Source organism: Sus scrofa, chromosome 13 (genome assembly GCF_000003025.6).
Source record: "Sus scrofa isolate TJ Tabasco breed Duroc chromosome 13, Sscrofa11.1, whole genome shotgun sequence".
NCBI lineage: Eukaryota > Metazoa > Chordata > Mammalia > Artiodactyla > Suidae > Sus > Sus scrofa.
This window is the reverse complement of record NC_010455.5, coordinates 146339573-146356641: the sequence shown is the minus strand read 5'-3', so window position 1 is coordinate 146356641 and position 17069 is coordinate 146339573. Positions and strand designations below refer to the sequence as shown.

The 17069-nt window shown below is 39.4% G+C and overlaps 1 protein-coding gene across 5 annotated transcripts in view; it reads left to right on the top strand.

The window, feature by feature from the left end:
- SIDT1 (SID1 transmembrane family member 1) overlaps positions 1 to 17069 on the top strand; it is a 96381-nt gene that overhangs the window by 39911 nt on the left and 39401 nt on the right. For 3 of the 5 annotated variants that reach the window (XM_021070355.1, XM_005670213.3, XM_003358806.4), the window contains 5 exons: positions 4335 to 4436; positions 5032 to 5115; positions 7503 to 7590; positions 9065 to 9136; positions 9555 to 9648. In XM_021070355.1, the coding sequence (XP_020926014.1) occupies positions 4335 to 4436; positions 5032 to 5115; positions 7503 to 7590; positions 9065 to 9136; positions 9555 to 9648 (440 nt within the window). Of the gene's footprint in view, positions 1 to 4334; positions 4438 to 5031; positions 5116 to 7439; positions 7591 to 9064; positions 9137 to 9554; positions 9649 to 17069 lie in introns of those variants that run through there. The other 2 variants (XM_021070357.1, XM_021070356.1) reach the window with 2 other exon arrangements.

The window sequence follows — 17069 nt, the reverse complement described above, 5'->3', positions numbered from 1 at the left end:
GGTATTTTTGGAATGTTGCTCATGTAGGTGGGATTTTAGACATAATCTTTAAGCTTATCACCTGAATTAGTGTGAAATGGGGGACATGACCTGTGTTTTCAGATGTTCCTTGGCTCAACCTTCAGTCATCACATTGTGAGCCTGCTTGTACCAAGCACAGTGTTAGACTGTACTAGGTGCCAGGGATAGAAGGATGAAGAAATGAGAGAGACAGTTTCTGCCTTCATGGACCTTATAGCCAAGATGGGGGTGGGAGAACAGGGAGTGGTGGGAGAACACCACCAAGCAGATAGCCAAATAATCAGTTGATCTGGAACTATAATAAAAATAAGACAGATTTTAATTTCTACAGGGTCATGGGTAAAATAAATTAGTTTATTGTGTCGTAAAGAAAGAACAGGAATGCTGACAAGTTATTAAAGGAATTCAATATTTGTGTTGTGCTCACCATTAGATCATAATCATAAACAGAATAAACAGATAAAAATTTCGATTCAAACTGCCTTTCTGGTGATACTTCTAGCTACCTTCCTTTTTCCTTTCATAGCTTCCGAAAGAGTAAAGTTTATGCAGTAGCAAGTTTAAAACAGATTTATTTAATGTCCTGATATTTATTGTAAATCTTCTGCAGGCTATACTATAGCTTTGGTCATAAATGGCCTTGGATATGCTGAAGCTGGGATTAACAATTATATGGTCACTGTCGAAAATCTATTACAACCACTTGTGAGCTGGCAAATATTTAACAACTGGTTCTCAATGAGAAAGTCCTGTTTTATAGCATTCGCCCATTTCTGCATTGTAAATACCTCCACCCTGGCTGATTTCAAGCTGCCACCATGACATCATTGAACACAGAATTTGGGATTGATGTGAACAATCAGTTCCCCAAACCCACAAGAGCCAACTCCTGCACAGCTGTAAGAGTTAAATTTCTGCTGAGAATGATGTTAGCTGTGGGCTTGTCATATATGGTCATTATTATGTTGAGGTAGGCTCTCTCTATGCCCACGTTCTGGAGAGTTTTTATCACATGAAAATATGCTCAGCATCACTAATTATTAGAGAAATGTAAATTGAAACTACAGTGAGGCATCACTTCACACCTGTCAGAATGGCCATCATTAAAAAGTCAACAAACAATGCTAGAGAGGATGTGGAGAAAAGGGAACCCTCCTACACTGTTGGTGGGAATATAAATTCATGCAACCACTATGGAGGGTAGTACGGAGTTTCCTTAAAAAAACTAAATATAGAACCACCAATCCTACTCCTGGGCATATATCTGGAGGAAAACATAATTTGAAAAGGTACATGCACCTCATGTTTATTGCAGCCCTATTTACAATAGCCAAGACATGGAAGCAACCTAAATGTCCATCAACAGAGGAATGGACAAAGAAGATACAGTACATACATACAATGGAATTTTACTCAGTCATAAAAATGAATGAAATAACGGTATTTTCAGCACCATGGATGGACCTAGAGATCATCGTACTGAGAAATAAATCACACAAAGAAAGACAAATATCATATGATATCACTTATATGTGAGATCTAATAAAAATGATACAAAAGAACTCATTTATAAAACAGAAACAAACTCACAGATTTCAAAATCAAATTTATGGTTCCCAAAGGGGAAACATGGGGGGAGGGCATAAACTGGGATGATAGGATTAACACATACACATACACATACACTAACATAGCTAACAAGGACCCACTGTATAGCACAGGGAGGTCTATTCTATGTTCTGCAATAACCTATATGGAAAAAAATGGGAGGTATGGGAGTTCCCATTGTGGCTCAGTGGTTAACCAATCCAACTAGGAACCATGAGGTTGCGGGTTCGATCCCTGGCCTCACTCAGTGGGTTAAGGATCTGGCGTTGCCGTGAGCTATGGTGTGGGTCGCAGACATGGCTCTGATCCTGCATTGCTGTGGCTCTGGCGTAGGCCGGTGGCTACAGCTCTGATTAGACCCCTAGCCTGGGAACCTCCACATGCCGCAGGAGTGGTCCTAGAAAAGGCAAAAAGACAAAAAAAAAAAAAAAAAAAATGGGAGGTATGTAAACCTGAGGCTAATACAACACTGTAAATCAACAATACCTCAGTAAAATTTTTTAAATAAAATAAAAAGTTAAATTTCCAGCAGATCTGCTGTGCCTGCCCACTTGCACCTCTCACAAGCATCCTATCTTAATAAATCTATTTCTTGCCAAAAAAAAAAAAAAAAAGTTAAATTTCCCATCAGGGAAAGCCTCCACAGTGCATATATGCTGCCACCAAGTGACAGAAGATGACTATGGGCCCACAAGCTATTGCCCTCAAAGTATCCATCACTTATTTTGTGAAATATTTGAAAGCACTAGTTGCTAGGCGTCATGAGAGAGATCTAGACACAGAGGGAAAAACCTGCTGCCCAACTACAAAAAGAGTACAGTCTACTAGTCTTATCCAGAGCTATAATATATATATGATAGACTGAGTGCCATGATGCACTTTGTAGACTAAAAACTAGTGATTACATATTCTAGCTTCTTTTTATTTTTAAAAAAGTGTTGAACATTAAAGAACAAATAATTTCTTTATAAATCACAAACTAGAGTAAAATATATCTGGAACAAACTCATGAAACAAAATGGAAATTCTTTGACCTCCATGAAGGTCTTACTTTACTTGTAACTATTCCCATTTTGGACTCTTATATCCTCTTCAATGGTAGGAAAAATTTTCTGTTCTTACAAATGCACCCAAATTATGGCATTGTACTCAGACAACCTGCATCACCACTGTCTGCCTCTGTTCCTGTAGATAGAAGCATTTGACAGAAACTGGATAGGTAATCAGGACGCAAGATGGTGATTTTTAGCCCAACTTCCAGGCATTGCTTCGGATCCTTGTCATTTGCTTCTTTCTGGTAAAAGTAGATTATCAAGGCAAGCGGTTTATTTATTTGGGGCTTATGTAATTTAGAGATAAAGAACACTGATAATATTTTGGGATATGAATAATCCTTCAGCAGATGTCTACTATTTGTACAAAACCAGTTCCTAGAATATGTAGGAATATATATGATGCTCATTATTGCTCAGTATGGTGCCTCTAAGAACCAAGAACACCTCTTGGGAATTCCAGAGTATTCAGCTTTGGAAAAGCCTTATATTATATGTATTTGAATCGAGCTCCAAAATGAAAGCACAAGATGAAATGAGTTCTTGAGCATGTTGCCATCTGTTACAAGGCGTGAACAGACTTCCTAACAGTAGCATTAATGACACTCTTTAATGTTGAGATTATTTTTTTCCCCATCAGAAAGCTTTGGATTATTGAAAAGTTCTGTTTTTATTGCTCTGGTTCTCAGAATAAGGTTAGTGGAGAGGATGTTGGACTGCAAAATTAAGTTTTAAGCTATTTTGCCTCTCCTTTTAAGTGATAGATTTATGAAAGCCCTAGGATGGGGGCTTGTTTGGTTTGGTTTCCTTAAAATCTTAATCATGTATTTCATGTCAAGCTTCTCAACCAGTTACCATATTTATAATTATTGGGGAAAAAAAAAACCTCTTTTCATCATTAGCAAAGTATTTAAAATTTAGGGTTAATACATTTTTCCAATAGATTGATAGTCTAAATAGGTAAATAATATAACCTCTGTGTATTATAAATGTTTCCTTATTTTGATGATATTTGAGAAATACTTTTAAAGATATCTCAGCCTGCCCAAAACTGTGAACATATTTCAGGGGGCTAGCTGTAGGGGCTTCATCTTTGAATCTAAATGTCATCTCACTATATTGCAGCCAGCAAATAGATTCTTTGGCAAAAAAAAAAAAAATTCTAGGGGAAGGGTGGGCCTAGTGCTCATTCTTGCCTATGGGAAAGTGATTAAAATTCTTGAAGAACAGGCTTATCTGTTTTTCGTGGTGGAGCTTCCTGTTTCAAAATGACCACACTGAGGCAAACCTTATCTCCTGTTACATTTCACATATCTCTAATCCAAAGAAGAAATCTAAATAGAAATGAAATGTAGTAAAGTTTAGTTGAGAAAGAAATACCATTAAAAATTGCTATGGTGATATTGGAAGGAAATGGCTCCTTCATCTTGTTCACTGCTGGATTCCTAGGTTCTGAGCCCTGCACAGAGCTTCTGCTCAGTATTCAGGAGATGAAGGGTTGGCTGAACTCATGGAGGCTTACTGAGATTTACGTCTGAACTTTGCACCTAACATTAGAGGAAACTGTCTTATTCATGTGAAAATAGTTTGAGTTCATGATTGTTAACATTTCTTAACATTGACAAATCCCATCTCTCTTGTTCTTATATGCAGTATTTTCTATACAAATTCCCTGAAGATGTGGACTCAGTTATCATTAAAGTCATGTCTGAAAAGGCTTATCCATGTTCTGTTGTTTCAGTCCAGAATATCATGGTGAGTCTCAATAACTTGTCAACCTTCGGATTGCATTATGTTGTCCCAGGATGAAAGAGAGAGGAGGGTGAGCACCATGTCATCATTTTACAGGATAAAACTGCTCAATTTAAAAAACAAACCAACAGTATCTTGTACATATAAGTAGGCAGTCTAAGTTGTAGATTACTTATCTGGGGAGATAAGAGAACTCACCAAAATAAACAGAGGAAGGGAGGGAGGGAGGATTAAGATAGAGAACAAGGAAGGCCAGGTTGTGGGCTCCATAAGAAAAATGGAAACCCACTGTTTGTTCTATGTTTTTAAATTTTTTGTTGTGTCATCTGGCCCTTTCTCTCTTGTAAGGTGTTAATACAAAGTGGGAAAGGTATGATACACTTTAAGATAATTTTTAAAGTTCTCTTTGCTATGTGGTGACCTTGACTTCCGAGGACAAGGCACCAAGTTTTAGGAGGACTATCTCATGACTGTTCTGGGGAAAACTTTTCATGGTTTCTGGCTCAGTAAGGACCCTGTGCTCTGTGATCCGGTATGTGCAGTATGTATAGTGTGACGTTAGTGACGCTTTCCTTTTTATCCTTCATGCACGTTGCAGTGCCCAGTGTACGATCTCGACCACAATGTGGAATTTAACGGTGTCTATCAGTCCATGACCAAGAAAGCTGCCATCACTTTACAGGTGAGACATTGCCTCTGTGGTCATTAATGCCAATGACAATGCCCAGTTTATAAGCAAGTTACCTACTGGTCCAGTGGGGTTTGCTTCTGAACTTAAAAAAACCTAAGAGAGGAGTTTCCTCTGTGATACAGCAGGTTAAGAAGCCAGCATTGTCTCTGTGGCCGTGCGGGTTTGATCCCTAGCCTGGCGCAATTGGTTAAGAATCTGGCGCTGGAGTTTCCGCCATGGGTCAGTGGTTAATGAATCCAACTAGGAACCATGAGGTTGCAGGTTCGATCTCTGGCGTTGCCACAGCTGTGGCGACCTACACCACAGATTGTGGCAACACTGGATGCTTAACCTACTAAGCAAGGCCAGGGATTGAACTCGCATCCTCACAGACATGGTGTTGGGTTCTTAACCTACCGAGCCACACCATGAACTCCAAATCACTTTCCTTTCTGAATGATTTGAAACAAGGATTGGTACACTTTAACCCAAAGCCTAGGTAATGGTGAACAATGCCGCTTCTCCAGGTGCCCCACTCCACTTAGGGCATCTTGGGAACCTGTGGTGCAGCAGGACGTGTATCTGCAGTTGCTTAGAGAGGTAAGGGCAAAAGATTCCAATCTACTCAACGGGGGATTGCCAGTGTGCAGTAAAGTTTATGTGATCCATTTAAAGCAGTTAAATACACCAAAACAATATTATAAATCAACTGTACTTCAATTAGGAGTTTCTGCTGTGGCACAATGGGATTGGCACTGTCCCTGCAGTGCTGAGAGGCACAGGGGGTTAAGGATCCCACATTGCCATAGGTCGCAACAGTGGCTCGGGTCTCATCCCTTGAGTGGGAGCTCCACATGCTGTGGGGGCAGCCCCAAAAGAAAAATTAATTATCAATTAATTAATTTTTTGAAAACTAAACTTCAGTTAAAAAATAGTCTAATAATTTGTAACAGTAACCAAAAGACAACTTTAATTTTGGACAGAATGCATAGGTCCAAAGGAATATGAATCACATTTGTGCAGTAGTTTGCCCTTCGGGTATTATAATTGAATAATGATTTCAAAGGTCAGTTTATGGCAAAAGTACATCCACATCATGTCAGTATATTTTCAAAGAGATTCCATCCCTACCTTTAGAGTGTTACTTACTTGAGGTATCTGAGCAATTTGATCGGTTCTCTAAGCAAGGAGAAACTATTTATTGAATAGCAAGTCATGAATGAGGAAAGGCTAATTATAATTTAGGTATCAGACCTGAAAACATCTTTTCGTCAGGTTTTAATTTTCTAATGTCTCAATTTGTTATCTCATATCTGCTTTTTTAAATTATTATTTATTATTTACTTAGCACCTCAGCATTACGTGGTCCCAAATTTAAAAGGACAAAAAAGAAAAAGTAGGAAACTCAGCTTTTGTATCATCTAGACACTAAATCAATGAAATACAAAGTATATCAGTACATTTTTAATTTGGATGTGTTTGGCAATAAATTATTACCTCTCTTTTGGACACCTGATTCAGTCTTAGGCCATTTTCTCAGTGGGTTAAACATAATATAAGGAGTTCCCATTGTAGCTAAGTGGAACGAATCTGACTAGCATACATGCGGATGCAGGTTAGATCCCTGACCCTGCTCAGTGGGTTAAGGATGCGTGAGTTGTGGTGTAGGTCACAAACACAGCTCAGATTTGGCATTCCTGTGGCTGTGGCACAGGTTGGTGGCTACAGCTCCGATTAGACACCTATCCTGGGAACCTCCATATGCCAGGGGTGTGACCCTTAAAAGACTAAATAAACAAGCATAATACCAGAAATTTGAGGATAATTTTTAAAAATGTGAGAGTTTTAGAAGTATACTGGACCTTAAAGATTCACTTAATAAGAAACGAGGACACAGAGAAGCCCACCTAGAGAAAGTCAAAGCCATCTATAACTCAGGTCTCCTATCTTGAGTCTTTGCTTGCCTAACCTAAATTATTTATTTAACTACTGACTGTGGGACTTCGAGGAAAGTCAATTATCATTAGATTTTTAAAGTAATAAAAACAATATAATGAAGCTAAAACTGCTCTAAAAATTGTTTCTTACAGAACTTAACATACAAATATTAATCATTAACTATAGCCTGTTGACATTTTTTATATGAGGTCTATTACTGTTCTAAGCATTCAAGTGGGCCCAAGATAAATTGAAACCAGAACAGTGTACCTACATAATTTCTTGGATATGACAAGTTTTTTATTGTGGATAATCTAGAGTCTGTCATGGGAACGTGAAAGTCCTTTCTAAGGAATTAGGGAGCAGGAATGAATTTAACTTTTCTTCTCATTCTTCTTTCTTTTTGTCCTCACCATTATGGACTTTCTCCCTTCTTGTTGTTATTTTTATGTCTTATGCAGAAGAAGGATTTTCCAGGTGAGCAGTTCTTTGTGGTGTTTGTGATAAAGCCTGAAGATTATACCTGTGGAGGATCTTTCTTCATCCAGGGTAAGCAACAGTGAGGAATATTTGGCTACTTAGAAAAACCTAATGGAATGGAAAGGAAGCTAAAAGCTCATTTCAACCCCTTCAGGCCTCTTCTGACCATCTCTAGTTCCTACTGCATGGGGGTCATCAGCAGTGGCTTGGTAAGACAGTCTGAGACATACTCGAGAAAAAGAATAAAGGGAAGAAAATAATAGATCTCAAGATCTTACTGATACTAAAAATGCCATTCACTGCATTAAATCTTTTCAGAGTCTTGTACTCCCTCAGACCATGTGAGCTATGTTCACTCAGTTGGCCCTTTACTCAACATATATTTGCTACTATGAAGTAATGACCTTATACAGCAAATCAAGGTCCACTTTTTTTTTTGGCTTTTTGCCTTTTCTGGGGCCGCTCCCGTGGCACATGGAGGTTCCCAGGCTAGGGGTCTAATCAGAGCTGTAGCTGCCAGCCTACGCCAGAGCCACAGCAACGCCAGATCCGAGCTGCCTCTGCGACCTATATCACAGCTCACGGCAACGCTGGATCCCTAACCCACTGAGCAAGGTCAGGGATCAAACCCACAACCTCATGGTTCTCAGTCAGATTCGTTAACCACTGAGCCACGACGGGAACTCCTCAAGGTCCACGTTCTAAGGTCATTTTGGTAGCTAGCAGGAATGGAGCCACTTCTATTTATCAGTAGTCATTATTTCCACATGGAAAATTCAGAGTTCTCAATTCCCACTGCCAAAATTGTAACTTTCAAGACAGTAAGGATGCAAGTGGAAAAACTCATCCCAATGACAGGCATTATATAAGATCTTGGGCATAGTACAAATGGCAATGGGTAACTACCCGCCAACTACCATGGGAATGGAATAGGCTGTGAGTTGAAAACACGGACCCCCCTCTCTCCCCGGCAACTGATGGGCCATATGTGATCCATACAGACAGCATTTACTGTTGAGTATAACATTATTCCTCTGGTATTTAGGTGAATTTCCTTCTCTTGTATTCTTTCATCTCCTAATTACACAGCTCTAGAGTTTTGCCAATGTCCAATGTCCTTAGTAAACTACAAGTCCTTTGATGGCTATATAAGAAAAAACAAATTCTCACTGGCTAGAAAAATGCAGACCAAAAGAAAAAGTAGCTCTTTATTTTTGCAGCTGTTTCTTCAGATGTCTGTGGCATGTTGAGCCATATGATATCAGGAGAATGTCAAGCCTTCTTCACACAGGAAGGGAGGCTGCAGTCTCATTTGTGTCACTTAGTGCTACCAAAATGCACCCAAGCAAAGGCCAAATTGAAAGTTTTAAACAAAAGGAGTATTAAGATGGTTTGAAGGTCTGGGGGTTGGGTGTTTCATATAGTTCTTACTAAAAGAAAATTCAGCAACCAGAATTCATTCTGGACAGTTTTTAAACAACTGTTCAGATGAGAGGCCAGGAACCTAGTATCTGATCCATTGTGCCTTGTTCTTTTTTATCAGAAAAGGAGAACCAGACCTGGAATCTACAACGTGCAAAGAACCTTAAAGTGACCATTGTACCTTCCATTAAAGGTCAGTGACGGTGCTAGGACTCAGTGGAGAGATTCCTATGTCGGCAAGTTGATCATGTAATTCAATCCTAATGCTGTCTTTCCAGAGAAACATCATAAGAAAACTAATACTTACCTTAGAAATAAAAGAGGAAATCAAAGCATCTTGTTAAGTCCCTTGTAGGAAGGAAAGGAACTCAGTCATGAAGTTGTGTATGGGAAGTCCCTTCCCAGCTTCCTCAAGGAAGTCAGCTCTGAGAGAGGCAGCCATTTATGGATCATGTCTGGGGGACCTCCAGTAGCTTCACTGCTCTGAATGGGAATTATCTTAGGACTTACGAATGGGTGTGATGCAGATGGGCCCATGAAGCTGTCCTGTCTCAAGCGTGGTCCTCTTTTCTCCTAAGGAATCCTGACCAAAGCTGTTTCTCTTCCCTCAGAATCCGTTTATGTGAAATCCATTCTTCTCAGTTTCCTCATCTTCTTCTCCTTCTACTTGGGATGCCTGTTTATTGCATTTGTTCATTATATCAGGTATGTCAAGAGTTTCAGGAAATATCAGCCCCTTCACCTGTCTCTGCTTAGAGATTTTTTTTGGTCTTTTTTTTTTTTTTTTTTTTTTTTTTTTTAGGGCCACATCCACAACATATGGAGGTTCCCAGTATAGGGGTTGAATCAGAGCTGCAGCTGCCAGCCTACACCACAGCCACAGCAACACCAGATCCGAGCCGCGTCTGTGACCTACATCACAGCTCATGGTATTGCGGGATCCTTAACCCACTGAGAGAGGCCAGGGATCAAACCTGTGTCCTCATGGATACTAGTCAGATTCATTTCCACTGAGTCAAAACAAGAATGCCTCTGCTTAGAGATTAACACATTAGACTTTCAAGCCATGTTGATTGGATTCAAATCTACTTTGGCTGCTAACTGTGTGATCTTGGGAAAATTATTAAACTTTTCTGTGCTTCACTTTCCTCATCCGTAAAATGAGATAATTTACCTCATAGACTAGGATAACTGCAGTGTTTACATCAACGTCCTGCACAAAGTGCTGGTAGTGCTAGTTATTTTCACAGTTAATGAAACTTTAACAGAAAGACAGGTTGGGTATTTTTAGACCCAATATTCCATGTAAATCCTGTGGAATACAGGAAGAGAGTTCTGCCTAACATGGAGCTTTAGAAACAGCTTTACACAGTCCAGCAAAAAGAAAAATTAATGCTTAAAATAAATCTTAATGCAATAAATAAATATGAATTGACACCACATTACCAAGTGCCTTCTTACTTTGTAGCATCAATTTTACAGTAAAATGTTCCTTGAGAGAAAAAAAAAGAGGTGGGGAGATAATCATACTGTAATTTGACCAAGGACATTTCCCTTCCCAAGAGTTTGGCGCCCCCAGTGAAAAGAGCTTACTTGTAAACAATTCAGAAAAATGTTTATACGTACATACATATGAATAAACCAAGACCTTCACCCAGAGACAGAGAATGGTAAAGCAAGGGGGGTAATATGTTAATAGGTGAATCTAGATAATGATATATGGCTGTTCTATATTCTGTTCTTATTCTTACAGCTTCTCTGTAAATTTGAGTTTATTTTCCAATAAAAAGTTAAAAACAAAAATATCAGCCTACAAGCAAATATTATATCTGGAAAGTATACATTTAACTGATTATCAGCTCAATTTATCAGATCATAATCACTAACATTGAACAAGTACTTGCTCTAGACCAGGCACTGTGCTGGGACCTTTAAATAGATTATCTCATCTAAAACCTCACAATGAGTACTAGCATTCTCATCATTTGATGGTTAAGGAAACTGAGGCATTGAGAGGTTAAGCAATTTGACCAATAATTCACAACTGGTAAATGAAGGAGATGGGATTTAAACCCAGGTAGTCTGGCTCCAGAGCCTTGGCTCCTAAGCAAGTTGATCAGATGGATCTAGAGTGGTCAGGGCATGTGAGGGAGGGCAGTCCTGATCCAGAGACCTGATCAAAAATCGGGCATGGGTCCAAAAGCTGTGAATTTCGACTCAGATGAACGCCCACATCATGGGAAAAGAAGTTCATCTCTTCCGCCTCTCTTCAGAAGACTGTGTCTACAACTGATGTTTTAGATTTTATAAAATGGGATTTCCCCTCTTTCATTAGCTAGCAGGTACAATCAACATACAAACAGACAAAAAATTAAGTTCATGACTGGATATCAATCTCTCTACAGCTGTTATTCAGCCTGCTAAAGCGAGCACAGTTTTTGAAAGTTGTAGTCTAAGACTCTGTTGAAACCTCTAGCTGCCAGATTATTTTGCTACAGTCTGGCACGAGCATAGATTCTTTCCAAATATAGGAAAACTGAAAGTAAAAATCTGGAGACATTAGAACCACTTGGCATTCTAAATAGGAGAATAGACTGAGGGGAAATGCTAATAGAACTCTTCCTTCATTAGCCTAAGCAGAAAAAACATCATGTTCTACATAACCAAGTAAAGCCAGTCTTGGAGCAGAAAGTCATGTGCTTGTTGAGCCCCTTATACCTTATTACTAATATATGTGGGGTTTGCATTACATGCTATGAGATCAGGATGAGAGCATTGATAAGAAACATGGCTCCTGCCCTCAGGAAACTAAGAATCCAGTGTGTTTTTATGCTGTGTTTTCCCTCCCCTAAAAGCCATTCCCGGCCCAACCCCCCCCAAGCCCCAATTCATTCAACAGGTATTTATGGAGCCCCCATGATGAATGGTAGGCCCTGGGCCAAGCACTAAATATGTGTCTCCTATTCCTTGCTCTCAGTCACCCTGCCAGACCGTGAATTCAAACTGCATATCCTGATTACTCATCCTTCACTTGAATCCTGTATTAGTTATCTATTGCGACAATAACGCTGCATAAAAATCAACCATAAAGCTGCCAATGGCATACAGCAATACATATTTACATTTTCTCACAAATCTGTGGGTCAGCTGGATGATTCTGCTAATCGGGACTGGGTTCAGAGATCTCAGCCGGGTGTAGTCATGGAGTGAAATCGACTGGCAGATCAGAGAGGAGCCAGCTTTTCTAGACTGGCCTCAGCTGCACTTTGCCTCTCATAATCCAGCAGCCTAGCCCTGGTTTATTGTATCTCTGCTTGAGAGATATCAGAAGAATGCAAGGCCTCCTTAAGATTTAGGTTCAAAAGTGGCACGATATCATTCCCATTCTTCCTATTGGCCAAAACCAATAATGAGGCCAGGCCAGATTCGAGAGGGGAAGATACAGACTCCACAACTTTTTTTTTTTTTTTTTTTTTTTTTTTTTTTGCTTTTTAGGGCTGCACTCGTGGCATAGGGAAGTTCCAGCCTAGGGGTCGGGTTGAATCAGAGCTAGAGCTGCCAGCCACAGCCACAGCAACACTGGATACAAGCTGAATCTGTGACCTACACCACAGCTCACAGCAACGCCAGATCCCCAACCCACTGAGCAAGACCAGGAATCGAACCCACATCCTCATGGATACTAGTCAGATTCATTTCTGCTGCACCACAATGGGAACTCCCTAGACTCCACTTTCGATTGAAGGTTCTGAGTACAAGATGAGGTGCAGCCATTTTGCACTCAATCTAGCTTAGTTCTCATTTCCTATTTTTCCCTTTGATCACTGGATATGTGCCTGCTTCACCCTAGCTTTGTAAATCATTTAACTAATAAAGAATTTTATCAGCTCCAAAAACTAGGGCAAATATGGCTAAAGCCTGTTAATACAAACGTAATCCAAACACATCATCTTTTATGAGTTCATGCAATTTCCTGCTAGTTAATATTACTAAAATTGTTTTTAAAAATGCCTTTCACTAGAGCCTCATTTGTCAGCTAGAACAGTCAGACCCATTTGTTACTACTCTCCTTAATGATATAGCCTTGTTCACTCAACAAATATTTAGTTATCATTTCCTGTGTGCCAGGCCTGTCCTAAAGGTTAGGGATAAAGTGGTGAACAAGATGGTCTAGATCCCTACTCAAATAGAGCTAACATTGTACAAATGAAAAAAATCTAAGCAAGTAAGCAAATAATAAAGAAATAATTTCAGCCAGTGATAAGGGAGAACAAACACAGTGGTGGGACAGAGAATGATTAGAGTGGGGAAGTTACTTTAGATTTGATGTGTTCAGCCGGGAAGACCTCTCAGAACCAAGACCTGAATGGCAAGAAGGAACCAGCCATGTAGGGATTTGGGGAGAGAGTGGCCTAGGCAGAGAACAAGAGCAAAAGCCCTTAGGCAGAGATGAGTTTACTGTGTCTAGGAACAAAAGAGATATGAGGAGAAATTCTCCCACCAAACATCCAGGATCAGGAATGTGCAACTTCTGGGGTCCCCGTCTGGAAGTAAATAAGAACATGTACCAAAGTACAGACACATAGAGCCCTCAACTCTTCCCTGCTCTTCTCCCCACTCCAATCTCACCTTCAGAAGGGAGGCTTATTTAGGGGAAAAGAGTAATTCACATTTTAATTTTTGATAGGCATTTCCATTTGCTATACCTGGTTTTTTGCTTTTATTTAAAAAAAAAAATTTTTTTTTTTTTTTTGACTACACACATAGCATATGGAAGTTCCCAGGCCAGGGATCAAATCCAAGCTGCAACTGTGACTTATGCTGCAGCTGCAGCAGCAGCAGGTCCTTAACCCACTGTGCTGGGCTGAGGATCAAACCTGTGCCACCACAGCAACAATGCTAGATCCTTAACCTGCCATGCCACAGTGGGAACTCCTACCTGGTTTTTAAAACAATAGCTTTATTGATATAATTCATAGACCTTAAAATTTACCCTTTTTAAAATTTAGTAGTTTTTGGAGTTCCCATCATGGCACAGCAGAAATGAATCCAACTAAGAACCTTGAGGTTGGGGTTTGATCCCTGGCCTCAATTGGTGGGTTAAGGATCCGGCATTACCGTGAGCTGCGGTGTAGGTCACAGACGTGGCTCGGATCTGGCGTTGCTGTGGCTGTGACACAGGCTGGCAGCAACATCTCCAATTTGACCCCTAGCCTGGGAACCTCCATATGCCGCAGGTGTGGCCCTATAAAGAGAAAAAAAGACAAAAAAAAAAATTTAGTAGCGTTAGTGTATTCACAGTTGCACAACCATCACCATTATCTAATTTTCATCAGCGCCAAAAAGAAACCCTAAGTTTACCAAGATTGCAGGATACAAGATCAATATACAAAAATAAATTATATTTCTATACACCAGCAATGCACAATTCAAACATGAAATTAAAGAAACCATCCTATTTACAAATGCATCAAAAATAATAAAATACTTAAGAAAAAATTAACAAATTACATATAAGACTTTGTGCATTGAAAACTGCAAAACATTCTTGAAAGAAATTAAAGAGAACCTAAATATATGAAAAAATATCCTGTGTCCATGGATTGGAAGACTTAATATTGTTCAGATGTTGTAGTAGACAGAATAATGTCCCCCGACCCCCACCCCAAGGATGTCCATGTTCTAATACTCAGAACCTGTGAGTATGTTACTTTACATGGCAACAGAGATTTTGCAGATGTGATAAAGTTATAAAGATTATCCATGATTATCCATGTGGGTATAACGTAATCCCAAAGTCCTTATCTCAGGGAGGCAAGAGAGTCAAAAGCAGGAGGAGGAGTGATGAGGCAAGCAGAAGTTGAAGTAATATATTTGAAGACAGAGGAAGGCGCCATGACTGAAGGAATGCAGGCTACCTCTAGAAGTTGGAACAGATAAAGAAATGGCTTCTCCCCTGGAATCTTCAGAAGGAATACACCCCTGTTGATATCTTGGTTTTAGCCACATAAGATTCATTTTACAATTGACATCTAGATCTCAAGGCAATAAATTTGTACTGTTCTAAACCACTAAGATTGTGATAATTTGTTACAGCAGCATTCTAAGCTAAAAAACATGGCAATATGCCCCTAATTCATCTACAGATTCAACATAATCCCTATCAAAGCTGACTTTCTTCCAAAAATTGATGAACTGATCTTAAAATTCATAAGGAAATGCAAGGGACCCAGAATAGGAAAAATAGTCATTTAAAAAAGAACAAAGCTTGAGGTCTTACACTTTCTGATATCAAAGCTAACTACAAAGCTACAATATTCAAAACTCTGGCACTGACATAAGGGAAGATATATAGTTCAATGGAATGGAATTGAGAGTTCAGAAATAAACCCTTATATTTATGGACAATTGATTTTTTGTTCCTTTTTGGGCCACACCTGTGGCAAATGGAAGTTCCCAGGCTATGGGTCAAATCGGAGCTACAGCTGCAGGCCTACACCACAGCCACAGCAACGCCAGATCTGAACCACATCTGCAAGCTATACCATAGCTCACAGCAATGCCAGATCCATAACCCTGAGCAGAGCTAGGGATCGAAGCCACATCTTCATGGATATTATTGGGTTCATTTCCACTGAGCCACAACAGGAACTGCTATGGTCAACTGATTTTTGACAAGGGTACCAAGACAATTCAATGGAATAAGGATATGCTTTTTCAACAAATGGGGCCGAGACACCTTGGGTATCTGCATGAAAAAGAATGAAGTTGTACCCATATCTCACATCATATACAAAAACTAACTCTAAACAGAACAAAGAGCTAAATAAAAGAGCCAAATATATAAAACTCTGGGAAGAAAACATAGGCATAAATCTTTGTGACCTTGGATTAGACCATGGTTTCTTAGATATGACACCAAAAGCACAAATAACAAGAGGAAAAAAAATAGGTAAATTGGACTTAATCAAAATTAAAGTTTTTATGTTTTTAAAGGACATTATCAAGGAAGTGAAAATACAATACACATAATTGAAGAAAATGTGTTGCAAATCACTAAGAGTCTAGTATCCAAACAATTTAAAGAATTCTTACAACCCATGATTCCCCATTTAAAAACAGACATTTTTTTTTAATTGAATAGATGTTTCTCCAAAGAAAATATATAAATGGCCAGTAAGCATTTGTTCCCTTTTTTTTTTTTTTCTTTTTTGGTTTTTACGGCTGCACCTGCATCATATAGAAGTTCCCGGGCTAGGGGTTGAATCAGAGCTGCAGCTGCTGGCCTACACCACAGCCACAGCAACTTGGGATCCAAGCCACATCTGTGACATACACCACAGCTCACGGCAATGCCAGATCCTTAACCCACTGAGTGAGGCCAGAGATCCAACCCGCATCCTCATGACTACTGGCCAGATTCATTACCACTAAGCCACAACTGAAACTCCCCAATAAGCATTTGAAAAGATGCTTAACATGATTAGCCATCATGGAAATGCAAATCAAAACTATAATGAGATATCACTTTATATCCACTAGGATGGCTATAATAAAGTTATTTTATTTTATTTTTTTCAGTGCTACACCCACTGCATGTGGAAGTTCCCAGGCTAGGGGTTGAATCAGAGCCCCAGCTGCTGGCCTATGCCATAGCCATATAGCCACGCCAGATCTGAGCCACGTCTGTGAGCTACACCACAGCTCACAGCAACACCAGATCCTTAACCCACTGAGAGAGGCCAGGGATCGAACCTGCATCCTCATGGGTACTAGTCAAGTCCATTACCACTGAGACACAACCAGAACTCCATTAATAAAGTTTTTTTAAATGGAAGTAAGAGCTGGTAATGATGTGAAGAAACTGTAACTTTCTACATTGCTAGTGGGAATGTAAAATAATTCCTGCTATAAAGCTGCTATGGAAAACAGTTTAAGAAAAAAAAAGTTAAATACAGTTATCTCATACCCAGCACTTGCTAGGTATATAGCCAAGAGAATTTAATACATATATCCACACAAAAATTTGTACACAAATGTTCATAAGAGTGGTCCTCATGATCACCAAAAAAAGGGAAACAATCAAAATGCACATCAAGTGTAAACAAATAAATTAAATGTGGTAT